This window comes from Conger conger, chromosome 6 (genome assembly GCF_963514075.1).
Source record: "Conger conger chromosome 6, fConCon1.1, whole genome shotgun sequence".
Lineage (NCBI taxonomy): Eukaryota > Metazoa > Chordata > Actinopteri > Anguilliformes > Congridae > Conger > Conger conger.
In genome coordinates this window covers 33,315,866-33,335,077 of record NC_083765.1, presented here as the reverse complement: position 1 = coordinate 33,335,077, position 19,212 = coordinate 33,315,866, and the positions used below count along the sequence as shown (strand labels likewise).

General features: G+C 45.2%; 2 protein-coding genes across 3 annotated transcripts; one reads left to right on the top strand and one right to left on the bottom strand.

Moving 5' to 3' along the window:
• Window positions 1-24: 24 nt before the first annotated feature.
• Window positions 25-18,923, bottom strand: gatb (glutamyl-tRNA(Gln) amidotransferase, subunit B). Of its 2 annotated transcripts, none has more exons than XM_061246804.1 (13): window positions 18,776-18,923; window positions 16,931-17,084; window positions 14,981-15,094; window positions 11,266-11,464; window positions 11,032-11,154; window positions 9,914-10,027; window positions 8,684-8,768; window positions 6,501-6,545; window positions 5,510-5,705; window positions 4,122-4,255; window positions 2,784-2,862; window positions 2,386-2,520; window positions 25-766 (listed from the first exon to the last, which is right to left on the bottom strand). In XM_061246804.1, exons 1-13 carry the CDS (start codon window positions 18,811-18,813, stop codon window positions 641-643), a joined length of 1,542 nt encoding a protein of 513 aa, XP_061102788.1. In that variant the 5' UTR covers window positions 18,814-18,923; the 3' UTR covers window positions 25-640. The 2 variants fall into 2 exon arrangements, with proteins under 2 accessions (XP_061102788.1, XP_061102787.1); XM_061246803.1 differs by lacking the exon at window positions 18,776-18,923 and adding an exon at window positions 17,240-17,435.
• On the top strand, window positions 17,563-18,712 carry dctpp1 (dCTP pyrophosphatase 1). The gene has a single exon (XM_061246806.1). The coding sequence runs from the start codon at window positions 17,692-17,694 to the stop codon at window positions 18,214-18,216; it is 525 nt and encodes a 174-aa protein (XP_061102790.1). The 5' UTR covers window positions 17,563-17,691; the 3' UTR covers window positions 18,217-18,712.
• Window positions 18,924-19,212: the final 289 nt, after the last annotated feature.

The window sequence follows — 19,212 nt, the reverse complement described above, 5'->3', positions numbered from 1 at the left end:
AAACCAGGGCTTTCCAGAACCACATTTTCCAGCAGAAACTTTATTTTTTTATCACATAACATACGCTGTCCAGTGTTGACAAGCCAAGTTTGATGAGCAAAAATAACATCGAACGACCTTGCAAAGCCAGTGAATCGCCATAGCGATACATAAGTGATTGGCTAGGACCATGGCATGCCGTTGAGTGGATTACACAGGACCCAATGAGAGGGCCGACATTAATTCAGACTCCTTTAGTAATGGAGCATTGCATTTGTATCATTGTTGATATTATCAACAACACTGTAATCCAGGGTAATTTACACGGCTTATAGAGCCCATTGAAGTGATCCTGTTTAAGTGCATTGCTTACGCGTCGAGCCCCTGTCAGGAACTCAAGCAGTAACCCAGTCCAAAACCCAACAGCACAGCAAAATGTTCACAGTAAAGTCCACTTGTATAGAGTACTTTTTACTCGAATAGCGCACACGTGAACCCTACTGAACTTGTATAAACCCCAATTTGATGTGACGCAGGGAAATTTTCTGCGTTTCGGTCCTGTAAATTTAGCAGCTCGACACATAAGAGCTCCCGCTCCTACTCCTGCTTTGGTTCTTGCTCCTGCCCGTCTCCCTCTCCTGCTCCAATCACAGAGCGGCTCTCAGGACGTCCCCTCCTCCAGCATGGCTCTGACCTTCACGGGGTCGGCTCGGCCTTTGGTCTGCTTTTGCACCAGGCCCATCAGCTTGTTCAGAACCTTCCGGTTTCCCGCGCGGATCGCTCGCACCTGCGGGGCACAGATATCACCATAGATCATTTATACAGCGCTTTTCTGAACACTCAAAGCCCTTTACAGTGATGAGGGGGAAACTCTCCTCAGGCACCCAGCTGGGTGATGCACGACAGCCATTTTGTAGCAGAATGCTCACCACACACCAGTTGAGATGGAGAGGGACAAAACTATTTTTCAACTTAAATCAGGGGAATATTACGTGGCATTATGAAATAGCCAAGTTTAGCCAGGGCACTTGGGAACCCCCTAATCTTTGCGATAAGCATCATGGGATCTTTAACGACCACAGTGAGTCAGGACCTCGGTTTAATGTCTCATCCGAAAGAGAGAGAGAGAGAGTGGCGGAGGATCAGCTGACGCTGGGCTACGTGTTCCTCGGCTCTGCTGAAAGGACACATCCACCCATTCATCACTCCCAGCCCAATTATTTCTGCTGCCACCTGTTTCCATGCAAATTATTCATAGCAGGAGCCATTAAAAAAGTATCCCCACTCACAGTGTGCAAGTTACTGAAACACACCGTGCCTGTTTATTCCAAATCATTCACGATTATTCACACGCGTTTCCAACTCCATTATCTCTGACAGCACTATGGTAATATATTATGGTGAAGCACAGTCAGAGCCTTTGGAATGGGTAAGGATTTGGACAGTGATACTGTACAGCAAGGGCTGCAATCCCAGTCTCTACTTCAACCTCATATTGTTTCTAAATCCAATGTGCAGGATTATAAAAAAAAAAGCACAATTTGAGTCACTGTCCAAATACTTACTGTATGTTCCGCAAACATCATCCAGTGGCTCAAAGTTAAACTGTCCAGGGAGTCCTAGTGAACTAGTAAATCTTGTACCTACTGCTAGAAAACATGGTCAAACCTAGGTTTCATTGTGTTCGCGAAACAGAAAAACAGCCTTTGCATGGGCACAATAATACAAAGTGACAAGCCACAGGGCCGGCTCTAAAGAGCCTGTGCTGTCAGGGATTTCTCCCACCCTTGGGTCTGCATTAAAATAAGAGCCGTATTTCTACACGGCTATTGTTGGAACTCATTACATTAACAGCAGCGACTCGGTTCTGCTGAAACCTCCAGCTCTATTCAGAGAGCAGCTGCAGCTCCGTAATGCATTACATTTACTACCAGCACTCAAATACCACTGTCAATCAAAGCATTCCCCTTTTAGTGTGCTCAGTTTCAGACCATTATTGCCTGCATGAGGTCAGACCCATCTATCACCTGTATGAAGCCAGTCTTAGAGGCCATGAGGTCAGCCTTAGAACCCATGATAACCTGTATGAGGTCAGCCTTAGAACCCATGATTACCTGTACGAAGTCAGCCTTAGAACCCATGATTACCTGTACGAAGTCAGCCTTAGAACCCATGATTACCTGCATGATATCAGCCTTTGAACCCATGATAACCTGTATGAGGTCAGCCTTAGAACCCATGACTACCTGTATGAAGTCAGCCTTAGAACCCATGATTACCTGCATGAAGTCAGCCTTAGAACCCATGATTACCTGCATGATATCAGCCTTTGAACCCATGATTACCTTTATGAGGTCAGCCTTAGAACCCATGACTACCTGTGTATGCTCAGCCCTGAGCTCTCACCTCCTCTGGGTGCGAGTCGATGACACTCTGGCAGATGCGCTGGATCTCAGTGCTGTCGTCCACCAGACCCAAGTCCTGCTCCTCCACGATTTGTGCAGGACTCCGCCCAGTTCCCTTCCATAGCTCTTGGAACACCTGCACGCATAAGCGCACATTCACACACATTCACACACATTCACACACACACACACACACACACACCAGTAATCACCCAGTTTGATTACAACCGTTCAATATGGGTTAACACAACAAGCTGCAGAAATCAAGTGGTTTTCTCTGTTGGTGGAATGGAGACAAAGCTTAGTCTTCAGTGTTCAGAGTCTAATGGATGTGTGCAAATGAGAGATACAAGAGAGTGACTGAGGACCGAGAGAGGGTGAATGTGTACATTCTCTTACAGTCTTGGCTGCAGAGGAAGAAACCCGTCCATCCTCCAGCAGGTCCAGCAGCTGGGCCAGAGCGCGGGGAGAAACAGGACTGAAAGACAGGGCACGGCAGGGGCTGTCAGAGCTGTCAGAGCTGTCAGACCTGGCCTGGCCAGAACCTTTCAGCGGTCAGACAGGCCCGTTTCTCACACCTGTTAGTGTCACTGTGCGGAGCGAGGAGGCGCTAACCTGCCAGGTCTCTGCTCCGAGAAGCACAACAGCTCCACTGGGTGTCTGAACCAAAATGTACTTCTTTGTGGTACTCACTGAAATTACACTTTATGTAAATGTAAAAAATATGTGCGTGTATGTTAGATTGTACAAATGAGTTCATGGGTGCCCTAAAAATTCTGAAAGATTAAAATAGTTGGAAGATCTAGACTTTTAAATGACACAAAAATAGATATATTTTTTAATACATTGAGTACATTTACATTTGCCATAAAATGAAATACCATAGTTTTAACTAAAACATACAACTTCAAACATCTATCCAACTCTAAACACTCTCCAGTGTACAATTATGCATAGCCACAAGGACTAAATGTGAATTAACTATATTTTGAAAATGGTGTCATAACAGTAGCAAAAGGACACATGGAAATTGTGAATTAATATGTGGTTGTGTGTTAAGACAGGAAATATAAGACATTTCATGATGCCACGCTTTGCCCAGTAAATGATTAAAGATTTTAATACATGAAGGATGCCTTTTCAAGAAATTTTATTTTAGAGATTTTATTCTGACTTTAGCTGGTTGGTTATTTAATAAGAAAATGATTGTAACTTAAATGCACACATCTGAAAGAACACTTGGCTGGGTAACTGCACAATTCTCTGAGTGATTTCGATTTCAAAGTGTGTTATTTAGCTAGTCGTGTTGGCTTACGATGTTAGAATTTTGGAGGTGGTACACCCATTTACTGTGCCACGAAGGAAATACCTGCTGAGTCATCGGCTAAAAAGCCCAAATGGTCCTAAAATCTAAAGGGTGTAAGAGAATACGAGGCGAAGACCACATACTAACTCAGTGCCCCAGAAAGCATTAAAGACCCTTTACACGTCGTATTTCCAGAGTTTCACTCCCCTTCTCACCTCCCAAACTGCAGTGGAAGATAAAGTGCAGATAAAGTGTGAAATTACGGCAAGTCGATATGGATATAAAATTCACCACGGCCCTCATGCAGCCTCGTCGCCCTTCATAACTAGTTTGGGTGACCTTGAGAGGAACTTGAAGGAGTTGGCGTGGATGGAGGAGGAAGAGGAACAGGTTGAGGTGTTGTGCGGGTTGAGTCAGTGCAAGTTGCTCACCTTTGGCTAACATTCCGCCCCTGCTGATTCAGGAGGCCCAACACGTCCTTAATTACCCAGCCGATCGCCTTCTTCGGCTCCGCCCTGGTCATATTGGCCAGGCTCTCAAAGTACTCCGTCAGCCCGTCCTCATTCTGACATGGGAGACATTAGAGTGACATATGGGCACATTTCATCCTTCGGCTTCGGCTTAATGGACACAAAATCCACCTGCTTAATGCCTTTGCAAATTATCTTACGGTTCTCCAGTGTAAATCTACGCAAGCTGTGCAAGCTGGCTGTAGTTGGTCAGACAAAAAATATCTCTTCAATCGCGCAATAGTTGAAGAAGTTAAAGAAGACATTAAAAACCCTGTCACTGTGCCTGGCACCCATGCCCCTTTGGTAATGACATAGCCTTGCCACTAATGGCAGACCTTCACCTCTGACCTCTGCTGCCCTCTGCTGGATCGAGGGTGAAGTGCAGCAGGCTGGCGCACCGCTTTCCACACGACCTCCTGGTGACCTTTCAGAGCTCTCTCAGATTGCAGGGATAATGGGAGAGGGACCCCTCCACAGAGTCTCAATATCGTCTGAAGGGTCCATTCACCTACGCCGTGACCCAGTCTGATACCAACTCAGTTTCTGGAGCGTGCGCATGGAGGTGCTAACTGCAGTCAGAGGATAAGAGATCCCAGCCTGCGGGGAGGGGCAGGTCTGGGTCGCGGCTCCCGTTAATCCCTCATCTCCATGTCAACGGAGGCCTGTTTGAATGCATAACAGAGTTCGCGCTAGAGAAGTACAGCGCTGTTTGTCGAGACTGTAGCATTCACAACGAGAGGCAGTGCCTCGGGCTATTGAGTCAGATGAGAGCGGCTTGAAACCGCAGCCATCTTTAGTTCTGATAATGAACCGCATCGTTCAGCACCTGCGTCAGACTGTGGATGAGTTTGTTTCTTTGTGATCCGTGTTGAACGGCCCTCTAGTCATAAGCGTGCTACTGTACCCACTCTGCTCCTGACAACTGGCATGCGCACACCGAAGATGGAAGGCGCCCACGATTATGCAGATTTAAGCGTTTCACGGCCCACAAGCAGTGATTATGAGATCTGTGTAGATACACTATTATTACTTAGGGAGCAAACAATTTTACAGGATCAACACCCGATTACTTGGCACTTATTGTAAATAACTTATTGGCTTGGAGGGTTTTTGCTTTATGTACGCAGTCACTTTGAGGACCTCACAACTGGTGCTGGTGAGTTCAGGAACACGGACATCTGCATATTTGTAGAATGTTTGTATCTTGTTATGTGCATATGAGTTGATATTGAGGTCTTGGATGAACGTTGTAAGAGCCACGTTTGGGTTGTTGCTGGCGTAGGATACTCGCTGGCTCCCACACTCACCACCAGGGTGAAGCTGTGCTCGGGGCGGAGCCCGAAAGCGTGCACCAGCCGTGCCCTCGTGGCGCGGGGCAGCTCAGGGATACGTTCCCGCACGGCGTCGATGAGCACCACCTGCCCCGGGTCTGTCCCCGCGGGCGGGGGGGCCGCCTCACTGTCGTACACCACCAGGGGGGGCAGGTTGGGCTCCGGCATAAACCTGGACACAGGGACAGGGACAGGGACAGGGGGACAGGGGGACAGGGGGACAGAGGGACAGAGGGACAGGGGGACAAGGACAGAGGGACAGAGGGACAGGGGGACAGAGACAGGGGGACAGGGACAGGTACATAGGGACAGGGGGACAGGGACAGGGGGACAGAGGGACAGAGACACAGGGACAGAGACAGAGGGACAGGGACAGGGACAGGTACAGGTACATAGGGACAGGGGGACAGGGACAACAGTGAGAGTGCAAGAGTGAGAAAGACAGAGCAAGTGGGAGAGTGTGGGAGTGAGAAAGAGAGCGCAACAGTGAGAATGCGGGAAGGAGGAAAGGAGTGAGGGAGGGAAGGAAGGGAGAGAGAGACAAACTTAAAAAGGCAAATTAAACAAAGATCCCAGTTGAAAACCATTGAAAAAATATAATTCAACATGATAATAATTCAACTAACTGCAGGATCAAGAGCAATATTCTGCTGCACTCTCCGTATTGGATCCTGTATCATATCAACACATGGCTCTCTTCCACATTACAGACATCCCCTGCTTTTATCACAATTATCCAGCACTTTCCAATGGAACAAAACAAAGCAAAGAGTATTGAGTTAAAATTTTTATAACAAGTTAATACTGGCAATAGGAAATAATCCAAATACACAGCTTAAAAGCTGGCTAGTGTGATACAAATTATATCTAGCATTAAACTATACTCAATATATTGTATTCAATAGAATCAGATGCTATTTATGACATTTTCAGAAGTCACTGTTCTGGAGCTGGCCTTGAAGCTCACCTGTAGTCTTGTAGACCCTCCTTGTCCCTCATCGGAGTCGTTTGCCTAAGAGCAGACAGAATAAACACGCACGTTTGATTAAGTGGCAGTGTTGTTTAGCAGTTAGGGAAATGAACTACTCAGAAGTTGTAGGTGTGAACCTAAATGTTTTCCAGTTCAGTGGGTCCTGGTATTTCTCCCCTCGAGTAAGAACTGCTGCAAGTACATAAACAAGCCGGAAGCAGAGTTCAACAGAAACTCTGAACTCTTAAGAGTACAACAGATACGAACTCACACACCCCCCCCCCAGTTCAGACCACAGGTTTTTGCTAGGATTTTTTGCTAGGACTGAGATGGCCACTGCAGACCATAGATATTGTTTTCAATGAACCATTTCTGCATGGATTTTGATGTATGTTTGGAGTCATTGTCCTGGTAGGGGGTGGCCTGTAGCGTAGTGGTTAAGGTAAATGACTGGGACACACAAGGTCGGTGGTACTAATCCCCGGTGTAGCCACAATAAGATCCGCACAGCCGTTGGGCCCCTGAGCAAGGCCCTTAACCCTGCATTGCTCCTGGGGAGGATTGTCTCCTGCTTAGTCTAATCAACTGTACGTCGCTCTGGATAAGAGCGTCTGCCAAATGCCAATACTATAATAATATAAATATATATAGTTTGCTAAATACTTCATGCCATTGATCTGAAATGGTGGCCCTGGACCCACCTCCTCTTCTGCCAAACATGTCTATTCTGAAGCCCACTGTATACAGTACACCACAAACATGCAGTACATCACACATTCTCCACAGACGCTCACACAGATAAAAACCGCATCCGTCACAGGCGCTCCCACATTTACAGTGTACTTAGATAACCACACGCAAAAACAGTTTATCGAGTCACTGAAAGCACAATCAGCTCGCTGAATAGACCCTGGGTTCTGAGAGCTTGGGAAGCACTGTTCCGGCTCATAATGAACACGGTTTTGATAAGACCGGCTGAAACCTGAGCTCCTACTCCGATATAAACACGGGCCCAGATTAATTAACTGAGCTCCTAGCAAAGTACCCTCAACTGCTCACGCACTGCTTCCAAGCCGGCCATGAAGGCCATTAGCTGCAGCGCAGTCTGATTTTGCTTATGGAAGCACAAGTGCAGTCCTTTCTTCTTCAGAACCCACCAGTAAATGGCCTGCTGGAGGCTGTTATACTAACACAGGCCTCCACTCCACTTATTAAATTCTAGAGCTGAGGATAATAACTGTAATGATGGTGTTTTCCTCACTCAATATAAAGACATATAGTCTTATCTGCAATGTACCACATAAGGCATGCCTGACTTAAGTAAGCCTAAACTGCTATTGTGCTCCATTTATAAATCACGATCATCTTTCTTTCCATTTTCACACGTGGCAAAATCCAATGGCCGCATTTGTCTTTGATTTGATTACTGCCTTCACAGAAGAAAATGTTTGGGGAAGACTGTCATCAATTTTTCACAAACACAATAACTCTAAAGCAAAGAAGAAGAGCCACAGAAATAATTAAATTTGGAAGCCATTTTTCTACACGCGAATGATGAAATACGAAGATTAAATTCTGGTCTGTTCAAAAATTGAAATCAGTTCACTTTCTAACAGATTGTAGTTTTTGTTTCAGTGTGCCTTTATTTAATCTATAAACCTATATAATATAAAATATATAAAATGGTTATTTTTCCCCTCCCCTAATGGTCCCTTGCCAGTAGTCCCTACACACAGTAAGTCTGGCACATTCTCCACAGTATGACATGCGTGTCATTGGGAGGCCAGTGTGTTACAGGCTTTATTGGGGCCACATGTCAGACACATGTCAGACACAACCCACTGGGGGCCAGAGGGTCACTGCTCTACGTCACTTAGAGGCTGAAACAGCACTGCACACGGCAAGGCTGCAGCTGCCTTCAGACCTGCTCATTTCATGCACTTCTGAACCCGTGTGTGTGTATATATGTGGCTGCATGAGTGAGAGAATGTGTGTGTGAGTGAGTGAGTGAGTGAGTGAGTGCGTGCATGCGTATGAGTGAGTGAGAGGTGTATGAGTATGCGTGTGTGTGTGTGTGTGTGTGTGTGTGTGTGTGTGTGTGTGTGTGTGTGTGTGTGTATGTGTGCGTCTGTGTCTGTGAAGTGCTCGACTGCAGCCTGCAGGCGTTTGGTGGCTCTTACCCAGATTTGAAATCAAAGGCCCGGGTCTCATTCAGCACTGTGCCACCGCTCCCAACAACCTCCATCTGCCTCTCAATCTCGTAGTCTGTGGAACACATTTCACCCTCAGCGTCACAGGGGGCCTGCTGGCCAATCAGCATACAGAATCTACCATCTGCCACATCACAATGGCTTCTAAGATATTTATTCATATATTTATTAAGATATTTATTGCAGTTTGGACAGTTACAGTCGTATAACAATCACAACATAGAGTAACACTTTATTTTACAGCTTGTTAATTACTTAGTATTTACTGGGTAAAAGCTACTTGTGTAATTATAAGGTAACTACTTAGATTTTAGTGGCAAGTCCTATGAAACAATGTCAGTAGGTACTATGCAAATATGTTTTACAGCCTGTTTCATAGCACTCACCTCTAAAATCAAAATAGTTACTGAATTAATTACCTAGTATTTACTGGGGGGTTGTAAAATATAGTTTTAAAATTATCACTGCAGCAATTATTCAAGGATAAACCATTTTTCCTGTTGCGCTACAAGTTTGACCCGTCAAAATAGAGCCCTCTGTCTTCCACTTCTAAGTTTTGAATGCAAACTGTGAGCTCACACATCAGTCCAATAACACAATATACATACAAATAACAAGCCTTTCCCTTTTTCCCCCAAATGAACACTTAAACCCAACGTGTTTAAAAAAAAAAAAAAGGCAATTCTGCTGAGATGAACCACAGGAATAAATCTTATGCTGCCACACTACTTAGCCCCCGTCACTAGATACTGAAGATTTCACAAATTCATAACTCAACCGAGCAAGACAGAGATTAATAACTGTCAAAGTGGCTTCATTGTGTGCAGGTCTTATCTTTAACTGACAGCTGAACTTGGGGCACGGGTAATTACAGCAATCGGATTTCGCTGATTGTTTCAGGGTGACCGTAAGAAACCAGACAACAACCACAGAAAAGGAAAGTGTGTGTGTGTGTGTGTGTGTGTGTGTGTGTATTCACACGTGTTCTCACGCATATTGCTCAGAGCAACGCAGAGCAACCCAGAGCCTATTCCCCGGCACTCTCCGGACCACACTTTCCACTTCAGTGCTCCCACAGTACACTTCAGCGCTGAGGAATGTCAACGAGGTTATTTCCCCGTTGTCGCTGCCGGCGGAGGTGCCGGGCCGATAAACGGCCGGCGGCCCGGAGAAGCGGCACCGGGAGACCCCCGCCCTCACCTATGGCCCGGGCCAGGAAGCGCGCGCTGTTGATGTTCTTCACCTCCGTCCTCACGCCCAGCGGCTCTCCCGGGCGGTGCACGGAGACGTTGGCGTCGACCCGCAGCTGCCCCTCTGTCACAGGGAACACAGAGGGATAATGTAGGCCACGCTGTGCATAAATGTGTATGCTAATTTACAATTTGCATGCATTTTTTAAAAATTAGTTGAAAATTTGTGAAGTGCGCACTACACACTGCGACACGTGGTTCAGGCACACTTTTTTAAATCCTTTGGTCTTTAATTTAAAAAATCTTGCCTCTGTGCTCCCACATTAAGCACTGGGGTTGTAATTGAAACGTGTTGTCTTAATGCTTTAATTCCCTGGAGATAACAGTGATATAAACCCTATGAACAACAATCAGGTCCTGTTAGTGATTTCTACAAGGGACTGTTCTTCCCAAGTCAGATGTCAGGAGGAAGATGTGAGTGGCTATGCCTCTGACATAATCCCGCGTACAGAGGGAGCAGTTATGTGCAGGGTGTTGCAATAAGCAGCCAACAGGTGTTCTGTGGGTGTTTTGAATAATGGGCGGAGGGTTGTTTTGGGCTTTGTCATCTGTGACAGGGCTTAAAGGTCCCCAATTATACTACTTTATGGTGATTTGTTATTACTCCACAAGGTCTACCAAACGTCTTGATATGATTTTATTTTTTATTTTTTAATCCAATGAAAAAAAAAAAACCAGCTCCTCTGTGTCGGAGCTGAGGGGCGTGGGCTCTGTGATGGAGCTTAGGGGCGTGGGCTCTGTGATGGAGCTTAGGGGCGTGGGCTCTGTGGCGGAGCTGAGGGGCGTGGGCTCTGTGGCGGAGCTGAGGGGCGTGGGCTCTGTGGCGGAGCTGACGGGCGTGGGCTCTATGATGGAGTTGAAGGGCGTGGGCTCTGTGGCGGAGCTGAGGGGCGTGGGCTCTGTGGCGGAGCTGAGGGGCGTGGGCTCTATGATGGAGTTGAAGGACGTGGGCTCCGTGACAGAGCTGAGGGGCGTGGGCTCCGTGACGGAGCTGAGGGGCGTGAGCTGTGACGGACCTGACAGATGTGAGCTCTGTGACGGAGCTGAGGGGCGTGAGCTGGTACTCACCCGCCATGTTGCCCTGGCAGGTCCCCAGGGTCTGCAGGATGAGCTGCAGTTCTCTCACGGCAGCCGCCGCCTCCTCCCCACACTGCATATCCGGCTCCATCACCAACTCCATCAGCCCCACACCTGTACACACACACACACATAAAATCATTAACACACACACATGAACGAACACACATTTACCACTCTATCACACACTCTCTCTCTCACACACACAGGCACATATACACACACCGGCTCTGTTGAGGTCGATGAAGGTCTGGCTCCGGTTCTCATCGTGCAGGCTCTTCCCACTGTCCTGCTCCAGCTGGATCTGCTTGATCCGCACACTCTTAGTCACCACCTGACCCTGCTTGTGTCCAATCAGGTGGCTGTACTGGAGAGTCCCGCCCTCCGCAATGGGCACCCGTTGCTGGGTGATCTGGTAGCCAGCCTGTAGCAAGCATACACACAGGATACCGTTTTAACCAAACTTCCTTAACTCAGACTGCATCGTCTTCAGTCCTGTCACATCACGGATAACAGGCCAGGACATACTCACTGCAGAAAAACAAGCAGCCAATTACTGCTTCTTCACACTCTGCCAGCCACGTATGCATGAAGTATACAACATCCAATCAGGGGACAGAGGGCAAGCCATACAGCAGCCCCATAACACTCCATATTTATATTATTATTAGTGCTCACCTCAAAATAAACCGCAATGGTTCCAGTGAGAAAAAAAGTTAAATATTATTAAGAGAATGGAACTGACACTTCATTTATGTGCCAAAGAAAACCCATTAGCCTCATTTGGACAAATGCAATATTTGTAGCAATTAATCTACGATTAAAATATTGACATTTCTTCACAGTTCCAAATTACACAAGCAACAACATACATATTTCATTACTTCTAATTTACCCACTCTTACGCAGGTAGCCGTAGAACTTTGTGTGTTGCCATGGCAATGGAAACCAGAGGAGACTAAACATTAATCAAAGTTATTGGCATGGCACGCAAAAAGAGAGAGAAGAAAAAAAAGCAATTAAACATTGCCGTCTGCGTGTTGTACCTGATCAACTAATTCATCGCGGGCACCAGAACAAATACAATTTAACACAGGAGACGGCTCAGTTCAGCAGGGGTCTCAGAAACATGGCCGACACATGTTATCCATCTTCCCTCTCTCCCCAACAGCCAATAGCTGCTGCCAGTTAAGAAGGGCTCGCACAGTGGTTCTGGCTACACGACGTCTTCGCCAAGGGATGGTTTCTGCTTGTATTCAAAATGAACAAAAACTAAAGAAATAAACGCCACTCCATTACAGCAGATAGTACCGTCGCCACCACCAACCCATTCTCGTCCATGGTGGTGGCAAAGGCACTATTTGCCAAGAGACTTTCCCCCATTTCCCCTGCAGGATTTCCCTGGCTTCTGCACTGAGAAGTCAGCAGACCCGTGACACACGTCAAACTCGGCTGGCCAGCTGAAAATCCCATTTCTCACGCAGAGCCCCTCGCCAGCCGCCGCTTTCAGATTAGCTCAGACTCGGCAGGGCGGAGCGAAAAATATTGAAGCCGATCGTGGTTTTAGTTCAGTTGAGAAGCGCTGGCCCGGATGGAAGCGTTGAATTGGATAATGAGGTGCTTATTCAACAGGATGAAATTGGAGGGCTTTTATCGAGTGTTGATAATGGAAAAATCGATTTCTGAACCGGCATGCCCCTTTTTTTGCCAGAGGCCCATGGAAATTTAACAGGCCCTGTAGGACACACAATATTAATGCATGTGACCTCGCGGCTCCTCAGCACCGTCTCATCAAGCTCCAGCTCCCATGGAGGACTGAGGGCCAATCAAATTACTCCAAAGACTGTTGAATATTCCGATCACACCTATTTCGCCATTTCACTCCATCTGAACCTGTCTCAACGAATGCTTGATCATAAACAGGTAAACCTGTCCTTTAATCTTTTTCCTGGTTTTACTTACAGCCTACATATTCATCTTGAGGGAGAAGTGTAAAGAACACTATGTTAATGTTGTGCCTCTTTGAAAGAGAGCGAGAGCCAGAACATGTGAGATACAGAGAGACAGAGAAGAGAGAGCGAGACAGAGAAGAGAGAGAGAGAGAGAGAGAGATAACATTACTCCCCTAGTGGCCACACAGAGTAGTACGATCCAAGCCAGCTCACGCCACTAAGTAATCCATCTGCCTGCAGCTGGGATTTTGCAGGCATCCATTTCGAAGCCACAAAGAAAATCCTCTTCCATCACAGAGTGCAATGCGCCCGCTGGGCTCCCAGGAATCCCTCACCAATCAGGCATGCAGTTAAAAGCAAGCCTATATCCATCAAGCTAAACAGCATTAGCCTGCAGCAATGGAGCGCGGCGCACTGAAGATGAACCGGAGACTGCTGGGAAGAGCGGCCCGTGTTAGCAGTCTTAGCGGAGAACTACATTCAAACTTCGCAGGAACACATTCTATACCTGCCTCTCTCCTGTACTCAGATACATTATTAAGACGGTAAAAGGGTTGCAGCATTGATTTATATGTGTGTTGTTCTGGGCCTTTTAACTTGAACTTTTGTTCTCAATATCGTTTGGTTACCTTTAAACTTATTGATTATGAGTGGGCCTTACAATAAGTTCTGGCCTTCTGGATGAGATCTGGCCTTCTTTGTAAGCTGTTGTGGATGTGAGTCTGCTAAGTGACTGTAATGTAATGCATCTTCTTCTTTTATTTGGGTGGTGGGGGGGGGGGTGCAGGTAAAGGATTGGTACGACTGCAGGGGTCTTGGCTTCTCTGTTTTCTGCATATCAATTTGTCACAGAGCAAAAGAGTTTGATTGGAGATAGAGCTTGCTTCCATTATAGCCACCTCTCCACAGCAGGGTGAAAATAACTTTGCCTTAATTTGACAGTAAGCGGTACTTACAAACATAGCCTGTCATTTGACTGTCACTGGTATTAGCCAGGGTACCGTGAATATGCAATATATACTCACTGAGCACTTTATTATGAATTTTTACTTTATTACACCTACTTATCTAATCAGCCAATTGTGTGGCAGCAGTGCAATGCATACAATCATGTAGATACGGGTCAGGAGCTTCAGTTAATGTTCACACCAGGATGGCCTGTAGCGTAGTGGTTAAGGTACATGACTGGGACCAACAAGGTCGGTGGTTTGATCCCCAGTATAGCCACAATAAGATCCGCACAGCTGTTGGGCCCTTGAGCAAGGCCCTTAACCCTCCATTGCTCCAGGGGAGGACTGTCTCCTGCTTAGTCTAATCAACTGTACCCTCTGGATAAGACTGTCTGCCAAATGCCATTAATGTAATGTAATGTAACATCAACCATCAGAATGGGGATAAAATGTGATCCAAGTGACTTTGACTGTGGAATGATTTTTGGTGGCAGACAGGGTGGTTTGAGTATCTCAGAAACCACTGATGTCCTGGGATTTTCACACACTAGTCTCTAGCGTTTTCAAAGAATGGTGCAAAAAACAAAAAAAATCAAGCAAGCAGCAGTTCTGCAGACAGAAACGCCTTGTTAATGACAAACGTCAGAGGAGAATGGCCAGACTGGTCAAAGCTGACAGGAAGGTGACAGTAATGCAAATAACCACACATTACAACAGTGGAATGCAGAAGAGCATCTCTGAACACACAATGCATTACAACTCTAAGTGGATAGGCTACAGCAGTAGAAGTCTAACAAAGAAGTCTAATAAATACCTAATAAAGTGCTCACTGAGCGTATATGCACGCCTGTCTGGTCTACAAGATTTGTAATCACATCTCAAATACAGCTCCACAAAAGAAATACTTTTTTTTCATGAATTGGTTGAATGTAAGAACTTCATCTGTTGACAAGCTAAGAAAACAAACAAACTAACAACAGCAACCAGCTTGGTTTCTGGTGATGGCATTATTGTGAGGGGACCGATCCGACGACTCACAGGTAGATCGGCGTAGAAGTAGTGCTTCCTGTCGAACAGCGACTTCCTGTTGATGGTGCAGTCCAGTGCCAGCCCCGTCATAACTGCTGCCTCCACGCATCTTCTGTTCAGGACCTAATAAGGGACAGAACAAGATCTCACCAACATCACATCAAAACACAGACACGCTCATGGTCTTTTAATAAACTGTGCCAATTTGAAAATAGAGCCACAAGTGTGAAGCAAAAGCCCAAAATAAAGTCAATTTGTAGGCAATATCACCACAAATTCCATTAAACTTGAGTGCTCGCAAAATAGCACAAAAAAGATGGATATATTTTCTTGCTGCGGAGGGGAAAGCAAGAATACATTTAAGGTTCATGGTTTGGGCCACTTAAGGTGGAATATTTCAACACTTACTCATTCCAATTACTTTCCAAGATATACATTTTTTCAAGGATTGTCAAGGACTATGGGAACCACATACATTGAAATTACTTCAGACACTGCAAAGCTTGCATTACAACCTGATTGGGGATTTGTGGTTGCAGTACTCCAGCTTTATTGGAGAAGGCACTGATTTCTCTGAAAGGCTAATGAAAAGAGTAACCTTAGCTCACGCACAGCAACCTTCAGTACAGGCTTATGTTCGTATCAGTTTTTCAATAACACAATAAACAGACACACTATAAAAAGGTGCAGTGTCAGACTAATATATTGTAAATATAATGAAAAGTTTATTATGCTCCAAAATATATATATTTTTTCACCAAACGGCAGTTTGTAGTTAACAGATCATGCTGATGGAGACCAATGTTTAAAATGCTAACCATTACACAGTGACTGATGAGTGAGACACGGCAGCCATTTTGTGGTTTATGGTTTAACATCTCATCCGAAAGACAACGTCTCCTATTGTACAGTCAATATCACTGCACAAGGGCATTTGGATTAATTTGTCCAGACAGAAGATTGCCATCCTACTTGGTGCCCAGATCAAACCACAAAACCACTTCCAGTAGCAATTTAGTTTTTCCAGGAGGTCACCCATCTAAGTACTAACTAAGCACATACTTAGGTCACCCATCTAAGTACTGACCAAGCACATCAGCGATTCAGCAGGAGCAGGGTGCATGGTATGGCTGCTGGCATAACAAGTGGTTCCGAATGAACAGATTGACTGTCCCACCAAACTGATCAGAAATTTAAAATATAGTACTTACAGTACAATGCATTTACTTTTTCCAAGGATGTTGAATTGACAGTTCACTTTCTGGGGGCTCTTATTACTTCAGTTTTATTGCACATTTTAAATTGGCCCTCACAGTTGTTATGTGCATATTTTCTACACTTACAGAAGTTTCTGTAGACCAACTGCCTTTAGAAGGACAGATATAGGTATATTTGAGCACGATTGTTTAAAGAAGATCCAAAAAGCAACTTGTACAGCAACATTTTGTTTCCAGACATTGTACAAAGTAATACGTTGATTTACAATTATAAATGTTTCTATATTGTGCCACCAGAACTCCAGTTCTAAAAGGGGGCAAACTATTCTAACTAGTGTAGTGGTATAGAAAGCCGTAACGCAACAAGAATGCGTTCTGAATATAAGGTCAACTGGTATGTCAGAAGAATAGTCATATACACACAAACAACAAACTGTACTTTTTTCGTTTCACACCACAAGCCCTGCATGTCCCGACACAGCCAGAGGTTGTCAGAAACCTCTGTAAATTTCTCAATTATCATAATACTAATGTCATAATAATGTATACCCATTTAACATTTGTGTTGTGGGTATGATACCTTACTGCGCACAGTGCAGGCATGTAGACAGAGTTAAAGCGAGATATAGAGGATAAACACATGAGAGCAGACGTCAAGAGACCTAGACACAAATGGAAATAAAAAGTCGGTCTTTCCAAACAATTTACATACAATTGACGGGGGGAACCCAGTTAACTTTACCGGTAAAGTGCCGGGCAGCGAGGCATCGAAGAAGGACACCTGTGAGTTTGGTGGAGCAGAGAATCCGACCTGGGAGCCAGAGAACAACTTTGTGCTGGAGTTGATTTGTGCGTGGATCTCCAAACCAACGACCCCGACCAGCTCCCGGACAGCACTGATAACAAACGGCAAGTTAATCAGTATTCTGTTACGGTGAGTTTAGGCTGACAGACTATGTCAATCGCAACTGTTAAAACGTCGTAGCTATACTGATGTATGCTTACAAACCTTCTGACCACAATCACATTCTGAATATCACGATATACGAACCTTTTCTTTTTTATTTGTGGCTGACTATGGTAACGAGGAACAGATGTCCACAAACTCCTACTGCATATATTATTACAAATATTCTGAGTGATTGTCCTTGGGAAATGAACTGCAAATTGTCTATTTAAATTGCACACAACAGTACACATTCCCGCTGATGAAGCAGCCATTACTGTTGTAACCCAAGGTGTCGAGGGACTTGTAGTTCTAATATACACATTTCTCCCCTGAATGTTTACCCTAGTATAAATATATAAACTACAAGTACCAATGCCAGCGATATTTTGTGTTACGTCACCAGTACTCATTTCCTGGGTTAAAAGTCACATGTTTCCACCACTTCCAGAAGGACGTTTGTGGCGGGAGTTTGACGCGTGTGCACTTTCTTGAGAAAAAAAAGTTGCCGTGGAGAAGCTTTTCACACGCTTTGCGTCTTTTTTCGCGTAAAAGAGATGGCTGAAAGGAGGGATGAAATTAAAGACTTCTCCAGCACTGTGACAGCTACGTCTAGCTTGTCTAACGGTACTCCAAAAGGTGCAGACACACAGCACGAGAGCCAAGACACCCGTCCACTTCAAAACGGACTGAAATATCCGCAACGCTTCTCGTTCAGCGCGGAACCGACCCTAGAAGACATCCGACGGTTGCAGGCAGAGTTTACGGACGAAAGAGATTGGAACCAGTTTCACCAGCCGAGGAATTTGCTGCTCGCCATGGTGGGAGAGGTTGGAGAGGTATCCGAATTGTTCCAGTGGAGAGGGGAGGTGGCGGAGGGGCTTCCTGGTTGGACTGAAGCAGAACGCGAACAACTGTCCCATGAACTTAGTGATGTGCTGATCTACCTACTGGAGCTGGCGGAGAAATGCCACGTTGACCTCCCGCAAGCGGTACTGAAGAAAATGGCCCTTAACCGGCTCAAGTACCCGGCCAGCAAAGTGCACGGTTCGGCGAAGAAATACACTGAATACCAAGACTGAAATGCCAAGTTAACGCCCTGCGCTGTATGTTTTATTCTTGGCAAAATACGCGGTTTCCTCATTTTAAGGTTTGTTCGTTAGCTAGTCCTGTAGAGTAACGAGAAATGTACATAATTTCAACACCACTGTAACAAGCGACACAAATTCTGTTTTAAATTTGAGTGGAATTTCATTTTTAGCGGGAGTGCACTTATAGCTAGGCATCTAGGCCAATATATTTTCCGAGTTGTATTGGTCCTTTGCAATGCTCGATGCTAGGTTTCATTTTTACCGGAAACTGTTTTTCCCGAGTCAGTTCTCTTATCAAGATTTAACTTGTATAATATAGCCATCGTATAGATTATGGTCATTTTAAGTCATCACTAACGTTACCTTGATCTAACGTTAGCTAGTAATATTTTCAGTCAGAACTTGTTAACGTTACATCGCACAACAATGTCCACCTTTTCCTTTTTCTTTGCGACAGTACAAAAACATAAACCACGTTTTAAAGACATTCTGTGTGAATGAATTATTTAACATTTGTAAATTTGAAATCGGACTGATGGGTAACATTGACCTGTAGAGTGGTGATATCCCAACATGCACGCTCCACATTAGTCTACACTCAAGGCCCGCGATTTGAGCTATCCCTCATTTCCAAATCACTTGTTCCAGCACCGGGCCACCTTATTTAACCGCATATTCCAGAAGTGCTTGGTGTGCGAAAGCAACGGTGATCCGGGATTCAGATGGCCCATATACAGGTGTTGCCTTTCTATTTGACGGTACACACTTGAGTGTCAAGTCCATGACAAAAGTAGCGGCTCCAATTAATTGAGAAGAGTAGAAGCACTTTTATCAATTAAATGGCAGGTGGAACCGGTAAGTTAATGGGTTTCAGTAAAAAAAAAAAAAAAAGTATAATCCGAATATACCTAAATTCCAGTTTATAAATTAAGGTTTGTTTAGATATTCTAACTGGAGCCTGTTAACTAAAGCATACATTTGGATTTA

Bases quoted from the DNA above. Each gene is read 5' to 3' on its own strand.
- dctpp1 (XM_061246806.1), top strand. From the start codon at position 17,692: ATGGCTGAAAGGAGGGATGAAATTAAAGACTTCTCCAGCACTGTGACA.
- gatb (XM_061246803.1), bottom strand. From the start codon at position 17,409: ATGGCTGCTTCATCAGCGGGAATGTGTACTGTTGTGTGCAATTTAAAT. The intron at 17,085-17,239 runs GTTCGTATATCG...GTTTGTTATCAG, and splicing joins CCACAAATAAAAAAGAAAAG to TGCTGTCCGGGAGCTGGTCG. The intron at 6,546-8,683 runs GTAAGAGCCACC...GTCTGCTCTTAG, and splicing joins GCCTTTGATTTCAAATCTGG to GCAAACGACTCCGATGAGGG.